Here is a 20,229-nt window from a genome sequence, read left to right as displayed (position 1 = left end):
GTATAATGAAGTTTCAGTTTGGGAAGGTAAAAAAAGTTCTGGAAAGAGTGGTAGTGATAGGTCCTCAACAATGTGAATATATTTAATGTTGCTGAACTATACACTTAAAAATGGTTAAAATGATAAATTTTGTATTTTATATATATATATATATATATACATATATATATATATATGGATAGATTACTATATTGAAAAAAACTCTACAAATATATTAACAGTCATTGAATTGTAATTTATAATGGGTAAATTTTATCTGATATAAATTTTACCTCAATAAAACTTCCCCAAGCAAGTATCAAGAGTTACTATAAAGTTCTAGCCATTTTTTTTCAAAGTGTGTATTGGTAGAGATTGACAAAAAGACCAATGAAACAAAATGTATATGACAGAGTATATGACAGAGTCACATTGCATATCAATGGGGAAAGAATAGACAGTCAACAATCGGCGCTGGGACAATTGGCTATCTGAAGAATAAAATGAAATTAGATCACTATCTCACACCACAAACAAAAATAAATTCCAGATAAAGACCAAATTGTGAAAAAGCAAAACTAAACAGGTTAGAAAACTATATCGAAAAACATATGACCTCGAAATAGGGGAAAGTTTCTAAAATAAGATTCAAAAAGGAGAGAAAAAATTGATCAATTTTACACTAAAAAATTTAACTTCTGTATAAAAGCCGTTAAGTTAAAAAAAATAAAATAAAACAAGCCGCAGACCAGAATTTATTTGCAACACATATGCTGATAAAGGATTAGAACGAGTGTATTATAAAGAACTTTTACAAATCAACAAAAAAAGCCAATGAGATCCTAACAGAAAAACAGAAAAGGATATGAATACAGACGATACTTTACAAAAAATAGAAATCCAAATAGACTACAAACATATTAAATGATGCTAATTCTCACTAATATCCAAAGAAATGCAAACTAAAACAAAATGGGTACCATTTCACAACTACTACACTGACAGAAGTTTAATGTCTGACATGCCATATATTAGTAAGGATTCAGAAAACAGGAATTAATACAATCACTTTTGTAAGCAATTTGGAAGTATTTGGTAAAGTTGATACACCTTAAGCAATTTTGCTTACAGGGATGTACCCTAGAGAAACTATCACACATGTTCATGGCTAAGAAAGTTCACTCCAGTTTAAAAAAAAAACAAAAAAAAGATGGGGAGGAATGGGTAAACTGTGGAGTAGTCATACCATGAAATACTACACAGAAGTTAAAATGAATCAACTAGAAAATCTACATGTCTCAGACTGGTTAAAACTCAGAATAAAGTTGAAAAAAGTAGGTTTCAGAATAATATCTATTCTATAATACCATTTATATTAAGTTTATAAACACACAAAACAATGCTATATATTGTTTGTTGATATACAATTGATATTGATAAACAACATACAGCAAAAGTATTACAAGATGAAGCAAAGTTTGGACAAGAAGTTGCTTCTGTGATGGGAGAGAGAGAAGGGACAAAGGGAAATAAATAGAGAAGGGGTACAAAAGGGTCTTCAATTTTATCTACAATAGTTTATATCTTTAAAAAATATCTACAGGGTCAGCCAGATGGCTCAGTTGGTTAGAGCGAGACCTCTGAACGACAGGGTTGCTGGTTCGATTCCCGCATGGATGGTGGGCTGTGCCCCCTACAACTAAAGATTGAAAACGGCGACTGGACTTGGAGCTGAGCTGCGCCCCCCACAACTAGACTGAAGGACAACATGAAGCTAATGGGCCCTGGAGAAACACAGTGTTCCCCAACATTCTCCAATAAAATTAAAACAAAAAAAAATTTTTTTTAATCTACAATTTTACAAAATGCTAACATTTGTCAAACTGAGCAGTGAGTACAATTTTGTCTGTACTCTTCCATCTGTTTGAGAAAAACATTTTTTTAAACAAAATGTTGGTCAAATGAATATACACAGGGTGCCAAAAAAATGTATATGCCGTGTTTCCCTGAAAATAAGACCTAGCCAATCAGCTCTAATGCATCTTTTGGAACAAAAATTAATATAAGACCCGGTATTATATTATATTATTATATTATATTATATTTTACCTGACCTTATATTATAGTAAAATAAGACCGGATCTTACATTAATGTTCGCTCCAGAAAACGCATTAGAGCCGATTGTCCGGCTAGGTCTTACTTTCAGGGAAACACGGTACACATTATAAAAAAGGAAAACCCTGTATTAAAATTGTAATACGTAATATATACTGAAGACAATCACGTGTATGCACCTTTTTGCCATCCCTGGTATATACATGTACCAGGCAACAAGAGAGAAATATTTATAACTTTTTGGAAACTCCATTTGTAAAACTATTCTACTAATATCTCTTTGGAGCCCAACTCACTCAGTGTGATAGAAACTTTCAAATATTTAGGAACAAACCTGCAGGGCGGTGGAGTCTCCTTTTCGCAAACAAGAAACTTCTCATAAAATGCTGCCTGAGGCATTAAAAATATCTGACTACGTGATTACCAGTGATCTATCCCCTGTCCACATCACTGTCCTTTTAAAATCTTTTCACTAACAACTAAATTATTCCCCTGAGTCATTCTTAAGTTTCACCACGGGTATCTATGCAAACTTATACCATGAATGACCTAACAAGCAAAAAACCCAAAATTACATCTCTTTCAAGTTTTAACATAATTTTCTTTCTCCGCCCTACATTCTTCAGTTCCACACACCCACAAAGGACTCAGAATGAGTCCTCCACAGAGATGCAATGTTCCTGGGTCTTCTAATCCTGGGCAGATTTCTGTGACTCAGCACGCAGGGAGTGTATTAATTAGTGCCCGAGGCACTAAGCTGGAACCCTGCATCACCAGCAGTCTAGGACTCAAGCTCCTGCGGGAAAGAGAATGACTTTCTATCTAACCATGATGAGTACACAGAATAGAAAATGATGCCCAGGAACAAGCAGTTCCAGAAACAGGAATTCAAATACAACTGGCTTGGTAGCCTTCACTGTTCTGCAGACTCAATCACAACCTGTTTGTTTCTGCTTCATTCTCTGGCTCACTTAAAAGTACCTTAGAGAATATACTTGTCCCTTCTCAAAAAACTATGCAGAACACTACTCAAGTCCCATGAAAATCTGAGTTTTAAGCATTACCTATGGGTGGTCAGTGCATGCATGTCTCTGTGGGGGGGGGGTCTTATGGTTTTGTATGGGGGTGGGCCTCAGAGTATACGTGGGTCTGTGTGGGGTATCCCTGCGAGTACATGTAGGGGACTCTGGAGACACATGGCAGTCTCTCTGTGGGGGTGTAAGTGTGTCTGCTTGTGGGAAGGGTCTGGGTAGAGTGATCTTAAGGAGTTCTATTGTGTGTGGGGGATCTCTGTGTGTCTTTGTGTATCTGTACCTGTTTCTATAGCTCTTAGGTTTATCAAGTACTTTATTATAAGTCTTATAATAAGTTTTATTATAAATTTCTACCCTTCCACAAAACCATAATCTGATTTTCTTGTCTCTGTTCTGAGGTTTCATAAAAGAAACAAAATAAGACCACCTGCTAAGCCAATGTTAGTCAAAATTAGTACAAAAGTTGAGGTTCTGGTAGGTATACACTAATCCAGAACCTGTTGCCTGAGATTCTTAATTTCTAACAAGCTCCCAGGTGATGCCAGTTTGAGTAGCAAGGATCTAAACGATTCCAAACTTACTAAACTGCTTCTAACTATAATTAGACTTCCCATGTAGATTTTCCAAAGTATCCTCCCACTGACATGTTAATTAGATCAGGTCAGGTCGAGTGTTACAGTCTGACCGTAAATTAGAAGTTATCATTCTGTTTTACATATGAATCTCTTGTGAGTTTGGTTTGAATGAGCCAGTCCTAAGAGGTGAATGATCTCAAAGTGTATTAAAAGTATAGACGTCTGGATTTGTAACGCTAGAACATGGTAACCTCTCAAAGGTCTGCTACACTGAGAAGCCTGTTGGGTGGACAACCAACTAGTTTTCCTAAGGTGATACACCTTGACTTATTTCAGTGCTGACCTCTTCCAACTGCAACGATTCCTGCTTCCAGTATTGCTCATATCAAACTAGACTGTATTTATTTTCATTCTACATTCCCCACCCTCTCCTTGAGAGCAAGAATAGTATTTTGTTGATTTAATAACCCTACCACTGAGCAGAGTTTAGCACAAAACAAACACATAAATGGTTTTTGCACAAAAGAAGCTCACAATGTATCAGGGGAGAATATTAGGCGAGTATCCAGAAGTAGCAAAGTTGCTTTTCTACTACTTCTATAGTCCAGTCCAATATAGGCCCTAAAAAAGAACTATCATGAGACCAACCGTCTTTTCTCCCTATAGAAACAGATACAAATGTAGTAAAAAATTCCTATTCCGTTTCTGTCTTCCAAGGCAGAGTGACCCAAGGCTAGACTTAGTCAAGCTTTACCCAACGAAGCTTTGTTTGAAGATACTTTATTTACCAGCCAGGAAAAGAAGTCCTTCTTTAACCTGGAACAGGTAATGTACTGTCAACTTTGAAAGGTAGATGTACAAAACGATCTAATCAGGGCAAAAATTTTTATTCCTACAGTCTCATCACACATACTCAATTCCTGGAATGTCTTTTTAAAAAATCAGGTGTCATTTTGGAAAAGACCCACACAATATGTATTACATTTTTCCAACTTAGTATAACTGCGGAAGATAAGTTCCTCTGTAGGCCATTGCTGCACAGGATATGTATTTGAGGTATCACTGAGGCTCTAATTTCCATCAAAGTATAATCTAGATCCACTTAACAATAATAACTATGTTTACTTTAAACAATAAAGTTTGCTAAAATAGCAAGTGCTTCTGTGAATGATTCATTATAAGCACAAGTTGATACTACCAGGATGGCAATTTTTAGTATGATTCTTGAGTTAAATACATACACTCTTGAAACAAAAGTTACTTCTTACATGTACAGCTAAAAGTTAAGAAAACAGTTAAGAAGAATAAGTTAAAGAGAAAGAAACAAAGGGGCAGCCTCATAACACCAAGGTCGCCAATTTGATTCCCACATGGGCCAGTGAGAAGCAAAAGCTTGAGCTTGGAGCTGAGCCGCTGGTGGGCGGCCGGCTGGTTGGTTCAGTGGTTGGAGCGCGGTGCTCATAATACCAAGTTCGCTGGTTTGATTCCCACATGGGCCAGTGAGAAACAATGGCTTGAGTTTGGAGCTGAACAGCCAGTGGGTAGCCAGTTTGCGCAGTGGTTAGAGTGCAGTGCTCATAACACCAAAGTTGCTAGTTCGATTCCCACATGGGCCAGAGAACTGCACCCTCCACAACTAGATTGAAGACAACAACTTGACCTGGAGCTGGTAAGTCCTGGAAAAACACACTGTTCCCCTATATTCCGTCCCTCCCCCCCAAAAGACAGAAAGAAACAGAACAAACACCAAACAGTAAAATATTAAAATTTGGGGCCGGCCTGAGGTTGGAGCTCCGTGCTCCTAACTCCGAAAGCTGCCGGTTCGATTCCCACATGGGCCAGTGGGCTCTAAACCACAAGGCTGCCAGTTCAATTCCTCGAGTCCCACAAGGGATGGTGGGCAGCGCCCCCTGCAACTAAGATTGAACATGGCACCTTGAGCTGAGCTGCTGCTGAGCTCCCGGATGGCTCAGTTGGTTGGAGCGCGTCCTCTCAACCACAAGGTTGCCCGTTCGACTCCCGCAAGGGATCGTGGGCTGCGTGCCCTGCAACTAGCAACGGTAATTGGACCTGGAGCTGAGCTGCGCCCTCCACAACTAAGACTGAAAGGACAACAACTTGACTTGAAAAAAAGTCCTGGAAGTACACACTGTTCCCCAATAAAGTCATGTTCCCCTTCCCCAGTAAATTCTTTAAAAATATATATTAAAATTTATTTGGAGACAAATAGAGCTATCAAACATTACAAATAGTCCCTATCTTACATTACAAAAAAAATAAATTCCAGATGGATTGAAGACCAAAATATATTAACACAACCTTAAAAACAGTTGAAAAAAGCATAAAAGAATTTGTTTATAAACATGGGGTAGGAAAGACCATTCTAAACCACAAAATGTTTAATTAAGCCATAATGCAAAAAACTGTCCAATCTGACTACATAAAAACTTTTAAAAATCATAAACAAAGCTATAAATCAACAAGAAAAAGAGTATGAAAAAATGTTGGTACATATACAGAAAGAATTAATATCCAGAATATGTAAAGAATTCCTACAGCCTACAAGAAAAAGCCAAGAGGAGGGCAGAAATTCGTTAATGAATAAATATGAACAGGCAATTACAAGAAAAAGAATATAAATTGCCAATATATGCATGAAAATATTCTAATAAGCAGGAAAATGCTGGTAAAAATAACAGTAAAAGATTTTCCTCATAAAACATATAAAAATGTCCAGTATTGGTGAAGGTGTAGTGAAAGAGCTATCTTGCATATAGTTAGTTGATGTGTAAGGTCTATGTTTGTTTAAGGCAACGTGACATTATGCATTAAGTTTAAAATGTGGATATCTTTCAACCCCAAAATTCTACCTTTAGGTATCTATCCTAGAGAAACACTTATAACTACACAAAGAGAATGTACACCAATAGTTACTACAGCACAGTTTATAAAAAAACAAATTAAGTTAAATATGCATCAACAGAATGGCTTAATAAACAACAATGGTACAGACTTTGGAAATCAATTCAGCAGTTAAAAATAATGTGATAGATATATACGTACTGATATGTAAAAAGCTCCAAGACATGCTGTTAAAAAAAAACACACAAAAAAAAGGAATCCCAAAACAATGTATACATAGGATGCTTTTATTTATGTACAAATTATAAAAGTATATATTTTTCTATGTACATCTATAAATGTAAAGTCAGAGAAAAAAAGGTCAAGAAAGACAAATTGAGAGTAAAGCTTGCCCCTGGAGAGGGGAATGAGACTGGCTGCGGGCCAAGGAAAGACTGCTATATTCGATTTAATTATATTACAAAAATATATGCAAGTATTACTTGTGTAATTAAAAACAGTTTTTTAAAGAAAAAAGAATGTAAATACCATTTTACTGATATGAAGAAAAACACATTATTTGGAGATTAGACCGGGAGATACAGAATGCCATTTTGGAAATGCTGGTTTTGAAGTCCAACTGCAAGGAGGCAGCTGTACACACAGGAGAATGGCATTCAGAAGAAGGGTCTTCGCTAAAGAAATCATGTGGGGAGTTTTTGGTATGTAGATAATACTCAAAGGCGTAGGAATGGTGTGGGTGACAGGGGGCCCAGGAGCAAGGAGAAAGGGCCAAGGAAGAAGACCGAGAAGGAGCAGGCAGACAAACAAGAGGAAAACTAGGAAAGAGCAGTATCCGGGAAGCCCAGAGAGGAGACTATTTTGGTAAGAAGTCTGTGTCCGATGCTGCCAACAGGTCTGATATGATGAGGGCTGAAAACCAGACAGCCATGTTTCCCAATCTGACGGCATTAGCAACTTTAGCAACAAGGCTTTGGGTCAAGGGTAGGAGTCGGTTAAAGAGTGCATGAGAAAGAAAACGTGTACACAGCATGTACTGAAAACTCCTTTAAGAAGCTTAGCTGTGAAAGGAGTAGAAAGATAAGAGCATTAGAAAGGAAATATTGGGGGTGGGCGGGGCAGAGGACAGGGTTTTCAAAACGGAAGCGATTAGAGCACGTTTGAATATTGCAGGAAAGGCTCTAGTAGAAAGAGGAAATAACCAAAGGAAGAAGTTCTTCAAGAAGAGGAGAGAATGTGATTAGAGCACCTGTGGGAGGGGCTGGTCTTTGATAAAACGAAGGGCATTTCCTCTCTGGTAACAGGCCGAAAGGAGTAAACGGTAAGGCCCAGGTGCAAGCAGGTTTCCAGATTTGGGAGGTACAGAGATGAAGGAGTTCCCTGTAGCTTCTGGTTTTATAATACAGTATGAGGCATATCACTGGTTCAAAAAGAAGAACATGTGAGTGATTAGACACAGAGACGGTATGAAATAGTCATTTCTAGTGCGCGGGAAAGCAAACTTACTAGAGAAATGTATCACATTGCTAGGCCGTGCTGCTTATGCACATGAGGCTGACGATTATGAATTTGTAGTGACACTCATCTGCCTGCTTTCCTCGTTTTTCTCTAGCAACTTTCAGCTCCACGGACACAGACAACTGAAAAGGCAGATGGTTAGGTTCAACCAGTACATCACTCAGCGTTCCACACACAGAAGGCAACTCTGACTGAATTAAACAAAAAATAAAATTTACAGAAAGGACACGAGGTAACTTGCCCTGCGTCAGCTCTACACTGCTAAAAATATCACCCAAAATCATACACAAAATGGGCCTGGGAAAGCTATGTTTGCTAACGCCACGGAGGAGATACTGCAGCTTAGGCTGCACTGCTATCATTCGGGTACCAGGTGCCACACTGACAGCACCCCCACTGGGGCCCCCATAACTTGATCTTGCTTCCAGAAGCTGGTGCCACCTGGGGATTTGCTGACAACTGGGTGCAAGCTGTAGGCCCTAAGATCCGAAAGCTTACGCAGAGTGGTCTTAGCAGCAGCCTCGGGGCAGCAGCTGAAGCAGCTTGCACCCAGGAGTTTGGTCAGGGAAGTAGGGGGTTGGCAGTGTGGCAAAGCCTCCCAGTGTTCCTTACTATGGGCAGTGTTTCATCTCACTAATCCCAATGGCATCACAGCTTGGCAAAGCCTGCGGTAAGTTAATTATTCTCTTTGAGCCTATATTTTTCTTAACTGTAAAACAACAATATTCATCTGATAAAGCCGTTACAATTAAATGCAATGAGATAGATAAATGGACGCCACGCAAGAGGAAGTATTCAGTCAGTGGTAGCCATCCGTGCAGTTATAACTGAAGCCAAGAGAAGAGTTTCCAAGGAAAGGAAACCAAGAGTATCTAGCCTTTTAGAGTGACAGGAGGTTCACACTGGAGCACTGCAGGAGATAAGTTTGTCGGGAAGAGGAAACCAAGTTTGGTCTCAGGTTATTAACTTTCAATGACAGTTTTGCAGCATTCGTAAAGGCTTTAAGGAAAAGCCTGATTTATAGTCATGGAAATTCCACTAGCAGCTCTAAAACCTCTGTATCCTTCCTTCATATAGGTTCTGGGCTAAGAAGAACCAGGTGCCCCAAACAGATAATTTCCACTTAAAAAAAAAAAAAGAATAAGAAATCACCAGCTACTAATGCAGTGTCCAAGAAGGAAAGTGACTAATTGAATTATTGCACAATATAGCTGGGAATCATACACATCACATCTTAAATTATTTAATTTAATCAGAACAGTTTTAGACTTAGAACTATTACAGAAGAAATTTCAACCTACCACTTTCTCCACGGCTCAGCTCTCACCAAATGTCGGGCCATAGGTCATTCAGACTATAAAAAGCTCCTACAAATTCCATAGAAACCTGATCAAGCTTACTAAAGCTCCTATTGGGTAAATGGAATTTCAGCTCCTCTAATTGTGCATACCACCTGAACACAATGGCAGGGCGGCAGACCAGAGCAACTGCCGAGATTATTCTCCCACCCACCTCAGTTGTACCTCTCTGAATGATTTGAAAAGAATGACCAGAAAGAAACTGCATATTCTTTATAAACTCAACTTAACAGAGTCTAAATAAAGACTCCAACAAATCTCTTCTTTTTTTCCCCTTTCATTGTCGGGGAGGGGAACATTTTCAAAGAAATCATATAATAAAGAAACACACTCTCCCTTTTTCGTGAACTATCTCTCCTTTTCTTGAATTAACTGGACATTAAGTTCTTCCCCAGGACATCAAATACACAACTGCAACTTCAGCTCTTACCAATCTCCTAATACAGCTTTTAATGTTCAGTCTTTCTCCCAGGTCCAAGGAGAACACAATTCAGCTTTCTCAGAAGTTTCATAAATGTTTACATAAACATGTAAGACCATTAAACAAGCTCAATAAATAAAAAGAAAGTACCTGTTAATGAAATAACAAAACATCCACATAAAAAATACACAAATTAAGGTTGAGAAGGCTCAAGTTTTGAACAGAGAAATATTTCAACTGAAAGGCAATGGACTTTTGTCTTCAACTCAAACAGATTAGAGTTCTGTCAGCTCCAGCCACATTACTAAATGTGTAACCTTGAGACAAATTCTTTTATCTCTTCACCCGTCAATAAAACAAGGATAACCCTACCTATCTCTAAGGGCTATTAAAAGGATGAAATAAAACATATGTAAAACCCTAATTCAATGCCTGGTACACAGCAGGAATATACAACAGTATGCTTCCCCTTCTAACTTGCAAAAGGTTTGATTAGAGATTGATTCACAGAGAAGGTGGGACTTAAAGAATAGGGACAGTTAGCTGGACAGGAAGGGGAAGCATTTCCTCAGGTGCTCATAAGAATTAATTTCTCAGGTGATCAGTAAGTCACTAACGTGAAAATGCATCGTTGATCTTAAAATGCTTTCTCTATATAAGGTGCTCTTCTTCTCTTCTAATTTTACAATTGTTTGAGGTTCTACATTTGTGTACTGTCTTCCTAAAACCCTAACTCAGACCTTACTTTGCTTTGGGGATGACCTAAGCTTTAAGCCAGACACAAATACCTTCGAGTTCACAAGTATTTTGAAAGACTTCTGGGAGAAGACCAGAACCTAGCATCTAAGAAGTTAGAAAAAAATCAGTGCGGCATAATGAAAAGGACATGGGCTTTGGAAACAGACAGAAGTTTAAGACAGAGGTTTAAGTCCTACCTCTGCCACTTTCTAGATGTATAACCTTGGGCAAAGCACTTTACCTCTCTGGACCTCATTTCCTTATTTGTAAAATGGAGATAATGCCACCTATATCTCAGTGTGTTGTTATCAGGAGGAGAAGAATGCCTATAACAATCACTGGCATCTAAAAAGCCAATTAATGGTAACTCTTATTAGGTCAATATGCCAATTGCCTTACTGAACATTTTGCAAGGCTGTACTTTCCTAACTGGCAAATGAAGTCACACTGTTCCCACATTCCCATGCCTGGATCCAAAAGGTTCCATTTTTGTAATCTATAATTAACCAAATCAAGAGCTTAAAGAATCCAACGCAAGAAAGAGCTAACATGGCTCAACTCATTCTCTGCTGACAGCAATAAAGCCAGTGCAAGGTGGGTACATTTGCCAAAAAAATAATAATAATCTGCTTGAACATGGTCATTACCGATACTGACATAAGCAAAAACTAGCTGCGGTTCTTGAGTAATCAGCCTTGTCAGAAAGTTTCAACTTTTCTGAAACGAATCCTCTTCTGCCCTGTTTTCCCTGCTATCCTATGACATTCCTATTTCCCTTTTTAAGAACACAGGGAAGAAATCCTCTCACCTTTACTATTCCAGTCACCGTGGAACTTAGCTTCCCATTTCACAAATCACTTCTAATAGAGATTTTTGATTAATTGGATTCACTTGATGTGAGCCTATGAAGAAAGGCATTATATACAGACATATCAGAGCCACAATGACAAGATCTGGTCCCCAGAGATGAGATGTGACTGAGTAACGTGCACACCGTAGGTTCATTCCTGTGAACTACTGCACTTGGGAATTCTGGCTCTTGTAAAAAGTTTATTTTCCTTGTGTGGCTGAGAAGAGAAACAGAACTAAGAAAAATGATGACAGATACATGAATAGAGTAAGGGAAACCATCAATGGAAATGTGACTTAAGATAAACAAGCTTGTATGTAACAGTTACAAAATAAAAGCAACAGTCACCAATTACATAGCCAGAGGCAGCTATTTCCATCCCTACAGTGTCTCCATACACTATATAAAAGCAGAAGGGAGTCAAGGTCAGATGATTAAATAAGCAATCTAAGAATCAAGAAAGGCTCAACAAATCAAAATGGGACACTGTAGTCTCTTGGTGAGGTGGCTTTCAACTTGAGGGAAAGAAGGGCACTCTCATGCACTTATTTTAATTCAGCCAATTAAATATCAAGAAAGATAAAGACTATTCACAAAAAGCAGCTCACGATGCCTTTAGTTATGTCATATAACTGCATCGTTGCCCAGAGTTTCACCTAACTTCCAGCGGAGAAAGTTGTTATTTTTTGGTTGTAATTAACATTGTAAGGCAAGCTCAGCCCTGTCTTCTTCCATAGCCTTGAGGTGCTGAGTAAATCTAGAATTATGGAACCTACATTTTGATGCTGAAAAAACAGTTAGAAGGTGGTTCAGCAACAAGGAAAATGGTCAAGAGGCCCATTTAGAATTAAGAAAAACAAACTGGTATGCCGGCCTGTGATTTCTTAACTTCTTTATATAGATTCTATTGAATTGTGTGTACGTTTCAGAGGAGGTCACAGTGGCATGCACTTAAGCTATAATGGGAGGAGAAATAAAATCAATTCCTAGTAATAGCTACCATTTTTTAAGCTACTACTACACGTTGCAAGTTCATGCTAAAGCCCTCTACAAATATTTCTCATCCTCAATCATATCAGTATCCTCATTTTACAGAAGAGGAAACTAAGATTTAGGGAATTCGGGAATTACCCAAAAGCTAGTTAGTGGGAACACCTGGATTCAAACTAGGTTTGCCTGACTGTAAATCCCATGTCCCCAAAACAATCTGCTACATACTCTCAGGAGATCTAACCAAATTACAGATTTGACACAAAAAGAGCCTTCATCACAGGGAAAAGATTTGGCCAAAGTTAGAAAGCAACTGAACTAGTCAGAAACACGTTTCCGATTTCCAGACTCATCATCTCTAGGTACCACCGGCGCCGGTGCCCATGCTGCCTCTTTCCTCCCATTGTACCTCCCAGGAGAGCTTCATACTTCAAATGACAAAGACACAGTCCTGAACCATCATTCCATACATTTCTTCTGACACCATTTGTTGATCACCTATAGCTGGGTAATCAGAATGAAAGGGTTATGTGCTTTATACTTTACTAATGAGATCATTACAACGAAAGTGAGGCGGGATCCGAGGTTCCATTTCAGCTGGGTCCTACCCCGTGAACCGACCCGGACTTCACATCGCTTCAGGGCTGCTGCTGAGAAACCACTTCAACAGCATTCACAACAATAAAAAAAAAAGAAGGATCACGGTGTTCACATTGTACCTTGGCAGTCAGAGCCGCGACCCTTTTGCTAGGACCCACATCTCTGTCGTTTCCAGTATTTGCCTGTTTTCTGGGGTGTCGCCTTGCGAAATGAGGTACCAGCGCAGCCATCGCCAGAGAAGGACCGGGGTGCGGTAGCCCCCACTTACTCCTCGCCGTGCCCGGCTCCTGCCTCTTCCACGCTCCGTGGGTCTGAAGGGGGCTCACGGCCGAGCACAGGCCCCAGCACATCACCCCCTCCCGGAGCGGACGCGCCTCCGCCCAACACTTGCAGAGCATCCAGAGGAGCCAACAAACCACCGCTCCCTGTCGTCCCAGGTGGCCAGCGCCTGAGCGGGCAGGACAGCGCTCTGAGGAGTGGACAGCATCTCCCCATTACCCACGGCGTCCGCGCGGCTCCACGGAGGCGGCCGGCCGACGTCTGCTCAGAAACCAGCCCCTGAGGACGTGCGACGCGCGGCGAGTCCTGGCGGACGCCCACGACGGTCAGAACGGCCCTTGCCGTCCCCACGCTGGGGGGACGCTCCGGCGCAGCCCGGCTGCTGTGCCCCGCGGGGGCCTCCCCCGACAGTCCGGCCAGCACGCGGAGCGCAGCGTGGGGCCGCTCCTCCCGCCCTCCAGGTGGCAGGGCACGGCGCTCGCTCCCTCCCTCCGCGCCCCGCACGGACACGCGCGGCCGCCGCGCCCGGAGTCTCGCTCCCCGGCTCTGGGCCCGGGGGCATCCCGGGGGGGTCCGGGGACCGGGGTCTCGGCTTCCGCGGCCCAAAGCCTCTGCGCGCGGCCCCCTGCCCCGCCCCCTCCACGCCAGGCATCCCGGCCCCGATACCTTCTTGACGGTGCGCGGCGCCTCGGTGACGGTGCCATCGGGGTTGACCAGGGCCTCGCCGCCGTCGCGGTGCCGCTGGTGCTGGTGATGAGGGTCGCTCCGCTTCATCGCCGACGCCTGAGGCACTTTCCCGGCCGCGGGGCTGGGGGCGGCGGCGGGCCCCGAGCCCGGGCCGGGGGCCGGGGGCCGCTCCGCCGCGGGAGCCGGAGCCGGAGCCGGAGCTTCGGGGTCCCCGCCGCCCGCCGGGGGGGGCATGGCGCTCACGGCCACGGCGCTCAGTCCCAGCTGTGGCTCCACCTCCGAAGGGCTCAAGTCCTTCAGCTCCACCTCAGGCACCTTCGCGGCGGCCGCCGCTGACACGACCTGCACCGACATCACCGCCTCCACTGCAACCGCCGGCTCCGACTCCAGCTCCGGCTCCCGCTCGGCCCCGCCTCCCGCCTCCCTTCCCCTTCCCTCCCCCAGGCCCCCACTCCTCCCCTCCATCGCCTCCGCTCCCACCCCTTCCTCCGCCCGCTAGCCAGCCAGCCCCAGGCAATGCGTCCCCGCCCGGCCCGGCCCCGCCCCGCCCCGCCCCGCCCGGCCCTGGTCCGGCCCGGCTGGCGCGCGAGGCGCCACGGAACCTGTAGTGCGCTTGCTCCGGGACGCACGCGGCGAAAAGACCGTGGGACCTCAGCCCCCAACCTACACTGCGCGCAGCCGAGGGCGGTGCCCGCGATGCCCCCTGGGAGTTGTAGTTCCCGTCGCCCTTCCTCCCGCAAGTGTGATTCCGTAAGAGGGATGGAGCTCTAGGGCCGGCGACTAACGGAAAGGAAAGGAGTGACAATAGGTGACACGACGAAGGGGATGAAAAAGAAAGTCTCCAGAGGAGTTGCGGTTTCCAGGGAGGGAACGCCAGAAACCCCCTAGGGTTGGGAAGGTGGGGGCGGAATGACTCTACCCTGACAGCGTGAATTTCCTTCGTGTGTGCACATTTGCGGTCACGTGAGCAGGCATTTAAAGGAAACGCAGCGGCGTCACGTGAGAAGAGCGCCTGCCTTAGGTTTACAGTTGCTTGGTTTTTCTACTGTGAAATCGGGACCCTGACACCTGTCTGAACTTGAATGACATTGTTTTTAGAAGGAATAAAATAGGACCTTCCCTGCTGTGGCAATTTCTGACACATTCTGGGCCTGGAAGTTTAAAATCAGTCCCAAAAGAAGTTAAGTATCATTAGGTCGAAATTTCAAGGCTATGGAATTACACGTGGCTTTAAAAGAGGCCAAATTTTTGACCTATTAACTCTAGTAGGGATCTAATCTGAAATTAAGATAAACCTATCAACAAAGGGGAATGTTAACTAAAATATGAATAGTGAGTTCCCTAAGTGGTAGGATTTGGGGTGATTTTTTTAAACTTTGTACTTTTCTGTATAATTTTGTTTGATATTTATTTTAGAAGGTGTAAGCGCAAAAACACGTATGGCAGTTTTATTTTTACTAAACAGGTATCTGAAACGACTTTAATGTCCAACAATAGGTGAATGGTTACAGCCTTTAAAGTTTGCCAAAAACTGTTTTTAATGATAAAGGGACATAAATGCTTATGATAAAATAATAAGCTTAAAAGCAGGAGACAAAATTGCACATTCCATAAGATTTTAACTATGTAAACAATAGTTGAAAAAATACATTAAAATGCAGTTGACCCTGAGTGGAGATTATGGGATAGGTTTTTTCTTCTCTATTCTCCGAGAAACTGAGGCAAAGGGGCTCTTATAGTTTATTGTTGCTCTGGGAGTGACAACTCCAGAAGGACATCTATCTTTGGAGTAACCATATATTCCTTGGAAAGAAGGAACAGGAAATCACCTGCTCTGATTTCCTCCTTCCCTGAGCTATTGCTTTCTTAAAGCTCAGCTCATTTGTGGAATTGTCTTACCATGAATAGAATCTCGTATTCTTGTCTTCAAATGTGTGCCTCATACTATATATTGGAAAGCGTCTGAGCCCTGCCATTTCCCCAAAGCCCACAAGTCCACCAGACACAAGGGCTTCTTAAGCTTTCACTTCACATTCTGGCTTTCAGAATTTCCTTCCTGTTATAAAGAACCAGCCCTGAGCTTCATCCTCCAGCTGTCGGGGCAGAGATTAGCAGCTCTGTAACTGATTTCTTTCTTCCCTCTAATGCACAAGGGAGCTGCGGTACTGCCACCTGGCATGTGTTGGAGCTCACAGGCAGCAGCTGCCTACCTGAACTGCCACTAGAATTGATTACTAAGGGGATGAATTAATTCTTCAGTGGGATGTAGTTACAAAACGTAAGGAGTTGGGGCACTGGAAAGAAACTGATATGCACCCTTTATTTATTTAGGCACTGTCCACTGGTTGGGGCCGAACATCAGGGCACACTGCTCAGCCATTCTCAACGCCATCCCTACCCACCTGCTGCTTCTCCCCTCTTTGTTAACTGAGGGACACCAGGCACAGTTGAAGGTGGAAATACCATACTGGAAGCAGGGTGAGTAAGCACATGTTTATGAACTATTTAGTTTATGAAATATTTAGACCATAGGCCTTCTTCTCTCACCTGGCTCATTCAGCTTCCAGACCCTGGCAGGCAGGAATGTATCTTCCATGCAGGAGACTGAAAGAACTTCTCTGGGGATCAGTCCAAGAAAGAGAATTTGAGGATACTAATATGAGAGTTTTATAAGGAAATAGGCCAGCCAGATCAACCTCGGTGATGACCACACTCATGTTCACAGAGTTTCCAGAGAACCATTCGGATGAGCAGACAGACAAAGTTAGCAGATATGTGAAGAAAACCTTTAATATGAAAGGCAGAGGCCAACATAAACAAACAGGAAAAAATAAAAAACTTGGAGGAAACAGAGGCTAAGCATGAATAAAAAAATCAAGACCAAAAAGAAATCATCAATATCCTCAGAGACTGCAGATATTGTATTTGTGAAAGAACATGGTGTTTCAGGATGTGAACACTCAGAAAACAAACGAAACCTTTAAAATGAAAGCATTCTAGCAGAAAATTTTAAAAACTCAATAAACAAAAGAGAATGAAATAAAAAATAGTAAAAATGCATTTTATCTTTGCTCAGATTGTTGAAGAATGGTGTCATATTTTATGGCTTTTACATTTGTGTGATGAATGTTTTAACATGATAGATACAATACATTGTGTAGCTACATTTTTCTGGGAAAGTTGATCTTTTAGGAATTGCCTTTCTGAGCTTCATTGTTTTTTCTTTAAATTTCCAAGAACAAAGAGGAAGAAAGACAATGAATTAAAGGGCTACTCCAGGATATCCAACATCTGACCGAGTTCCAGAAAGAGGTAACAAAGAAATTTAGAAGTGTGGATGTTAATCAAAAAACTAATTTAAAACAGTTCCCAAACTGAAAGATGAGAATATCCAGAATGAAAGGAGCCATTAGGTACTGAGCCCAATGGATGAAAATAGACCTACATTAATATACAGTTTGTAAAATTTCAAAATTCTAGGACAAAGGGTCAATCCTTCAAATGTCTGGAGTGGGTCAAGGACAATATTTTTACAAAAGCAAAAGAGTCAGAAAGATATTGAACTTCTTAAAATTAGTTCTAGAAGCTAGAAGATAGTTGCCTTCAAATACTACAGACCCTCTGCCTTCTCCAGACAATAAACTTACAGTTAGCCAAGGTTAGGAAAAGCAATTATCTGACTATGCAGAGTTAGGTAGGGGATCCGGGATCAATCCTCCTGCTTTCATTTCTACCTTCTGAAGTACCTGATGCCTCAAATTCAGAGCCTTCTGGTGGTGCTACAACATGCATTTGCCCTACTGTTGGCTAAGACTTGAGCTTTGTCAAGTCTGCTAAGTTCCCACTCATCATTTTCTTTCCAGCTTTCAAAATTGTTACTATGACTTTCTCCCTGCTCCACCTCTCTTTGTCCTCCTTGTGGGCCAAGCATGAAGAAGAGCTAAATCCTTATCCTCTGTATTGAGAAGTCAAATGATAACACCTAAAGTGAAAATTCAAGAGAGAGCATTGTGTTACTCAGACATATGGAAGGAAACAGCATAAGAATTATTTATCTAAACGAAAATGGTTGGCTCCTAGGAACAGGAAATGATGGACTAGAGGGTGGGAGTAGGTACTGAGACAGCTGTTTTAATCAAGACTTGTAGAACTATGTATTTGCCTTTTCAAACTATATTATGCATAAGTTAGACAAAAATAAACACTTTAAAAGCAGGCAAATCAATACATAAACAGTATATGGACACATAGCTGCATACGTATATATAAAAGTATAATGGACTGGAAGGAAACCCACTAAACCAAACAGCTGTTTGTCTGTCAAGGAAGGGGAAGGTGGGAGGAAAAATGGGACAGGGGTACCAACCAGTCAAAGAGAACTTTAGCTAAATCTGTTACACTTTCTTTTAAAAAAATAGGGTAGAAACAAATATGATCAAATGATTTCTAAAGAGTTGTAATTTCTGAGTAGTGGGAAAATATGGATGTTAGGCTTTTCTTTATGCTTTTTTATATCTTTCAATTTCTTAGATTAAAAAGACAAAAAACGAAAACCTCGGGCAGAGCAAGGATGGGGCAGTGGAGAGACTGCTTAGAAGAAGCTGGGACCAACAGAGGCAGGTCTCACAACCTAGGAAGATGGAAGACTGAGTCTGAGTTTGAGTGTTCTAAGAGCCTCCCAGAGCAGTGAACACATGAAGACCTGTTCTCAGGGTAGCAGTTGGGCTACAGGGCCCCAAACCAAGTTCCTCTTGGATCCTGAGGTGTTTCTTCCAGGAATCTAAATCAGGAGCTGTGGTAGGAAAGTGGCCTCTATGGCTCAGTCAAGAGGTCTGGTGTGCCTACAAAAATACTGTAAGATTTCTTGGTTGGGGTCATGTCTACTGTCCTGGATGTCCAGTGGCCACTTAATGCCTGCGTTCACAGGTGGGCTGACAGTGCCCTCTCGTGGTTGTAGTCTGTCAACCTCCGCAGCCAGACATAGAAAGCTAACATTTCTCAGCTTTTTCAAGCCCAGAATGAACTCCCCATACATCCCATTCCCCATCCTTTACATAAGTATTCCCACTAAACAAAGAAGAGGTGGAGGGAATTTTCATGGAGATGAAAAGAAGGAAAATTGTTAACATTTTCCCTGATTTCAGAAAAGATCATTAGGCAATACGATACATTTTGTTGAATACTGTTGTGTTTTTGTTGTTTTTTTTCAAGATTCTTTTTATTGGGGAAGGAGAACAGGACTTTATTGGGGAACAGTGTGCACCTCCAGGACCTTTTCCAAGTCAAGTTGTTGTCCTTTCAATCTTAGTTGTGGAGGGCGCAGCTCAGCTCCAGATCCAGTTGCTGCTGCTAGCTGCAGGGGGCACAGCCCACCATCCCTTGCGGGAGTCGAGGAATCGAGCCTGCATTCTTGTGGTTGAGAGCCCACTGACCCATGCGGGAATCGAACTGGCAGCCTTCGGCGTCAGGAGCACAGAACTCCAACTGCCTGAGACACTGGGCCAGCCCTGAATACTGTTGTTGATAAAGGTTAAAAAGTAGCTATGCTGCTGACAGCTGTCAATGCCAGAATGAGCAAGGTAAGCAAGGGATACATGGCGGCCAGAGGGAACACAACATGGCCTACCTGGATAGGAGGACAAATCAAAGGTCAGAACTGAGAGGACAAATCAAAGGAGGACAAATCAAAGGTCAGAACTGAGAGTGGCGATCTGGACTCAGTCAGGAAGACACTGGGCCCAGTGTCTGCCACGTACTAGCTAGGAGCTGGTACACAAGTCATTTTGCTTCACTGAGCTTGTTTCTATGAAAAACTAGCACCTCTGATCCCTCTGAATTAAACAAGAGATGGCAGAATGCAGTGGCCAAGATCCCACTCAAGTTGGAATGGAATCCAAGCATTACCACTTACTGTGTGGCCTCGGGCAGATTACCAAGCCTTTCTGTGCCTCAGTATCTTGGGAATGTTAACAGTGCCTCATAGGTCTGTTGTGAGATTCAACAAGTTAATGCATGTGATGTGCTTGGAAGAGAGCCTTGCAAGCATTCGATAAGAGTTAGCTATTATTATTTTAATAATCCACATGTAAAACACCTAGAATCCATCAGATCAGAGTCTTAGTTCCCCTTCCTCTGGAATCTGGCTCTTGGCAAAATGCTTTTTGATTTTTCAATGGCTATGTCCCCATCATGAGAGTTACTCCCCAAACAAGTCTGGTCGAC

The 20,229-nt window shown here is 42.1% G+C and overlaps 1 protein-coding gene and 1 long non-coding RNA gene across 4 annotated transcripts in view; one reads left to right on the top strand and one right to left on the bottom strand.

Moving 5' to 3' along the window:
• The window catches only part of AHCYL2 (adenosylhomocysteinase like 2), a 141,008-nt gene extending 126,463 nt beyond the window's left edge, over positions 1–14,545 (bottom strand). For 2 of the 3 annotated variants that reach the window (XM_081038552.1, XM_081038554.1), the window contains exon 1: positions 13,987–14,545. In XM_081038552.1, coding sequence (XP_080894678.1) covers positions 13,987–14,472 — 486 coding nt within the window. In that variant the 5' untranslated portion in view covers positions 14,473–14,545. Of the gene's footprint in view, positions 1–13,160; positions 13,280–13,986 lie in introns of those variants that run through there. The other variant, XM_081038555.1, reaches the window with a different exon arrangement.
• A 1,721-nt stretch (positions 14,546–16,266) lies between these two features.
• LOC308492998 lies at positions 16,267–19,185 on the top strand. The gene is made up of 3 exons (XR_013992590.1): positions 16,267–16,485; positions 17,245–17,319; positions 18,538–19,185. It is a non-coding gene; the product is annotated as an uncharacterized lncRNA (long non-coding RNA).
• The last annotated feature ends 1,044 nt before the right edge of the window (positions 19,186–20,229 follow it).

Source organism: Rhinolophus hipposideros (assembly GCF_964194185.1).
Source record: "Rhinolophus hipposideros genome assembly, chromosome: 25".
Taxonomy (NCBI): domain Eukaryota; kingdom Metazoa; phylum Chordata; class Mammalia; order Chiroptera; family Rhinolophidae; genus Rhinolophus; species Rhinolophus hipposideros.
Note: the sequence above shows the minus strand (reverse complement) of the source record. Positions and strands in the feature narration are given on the sequence as shown.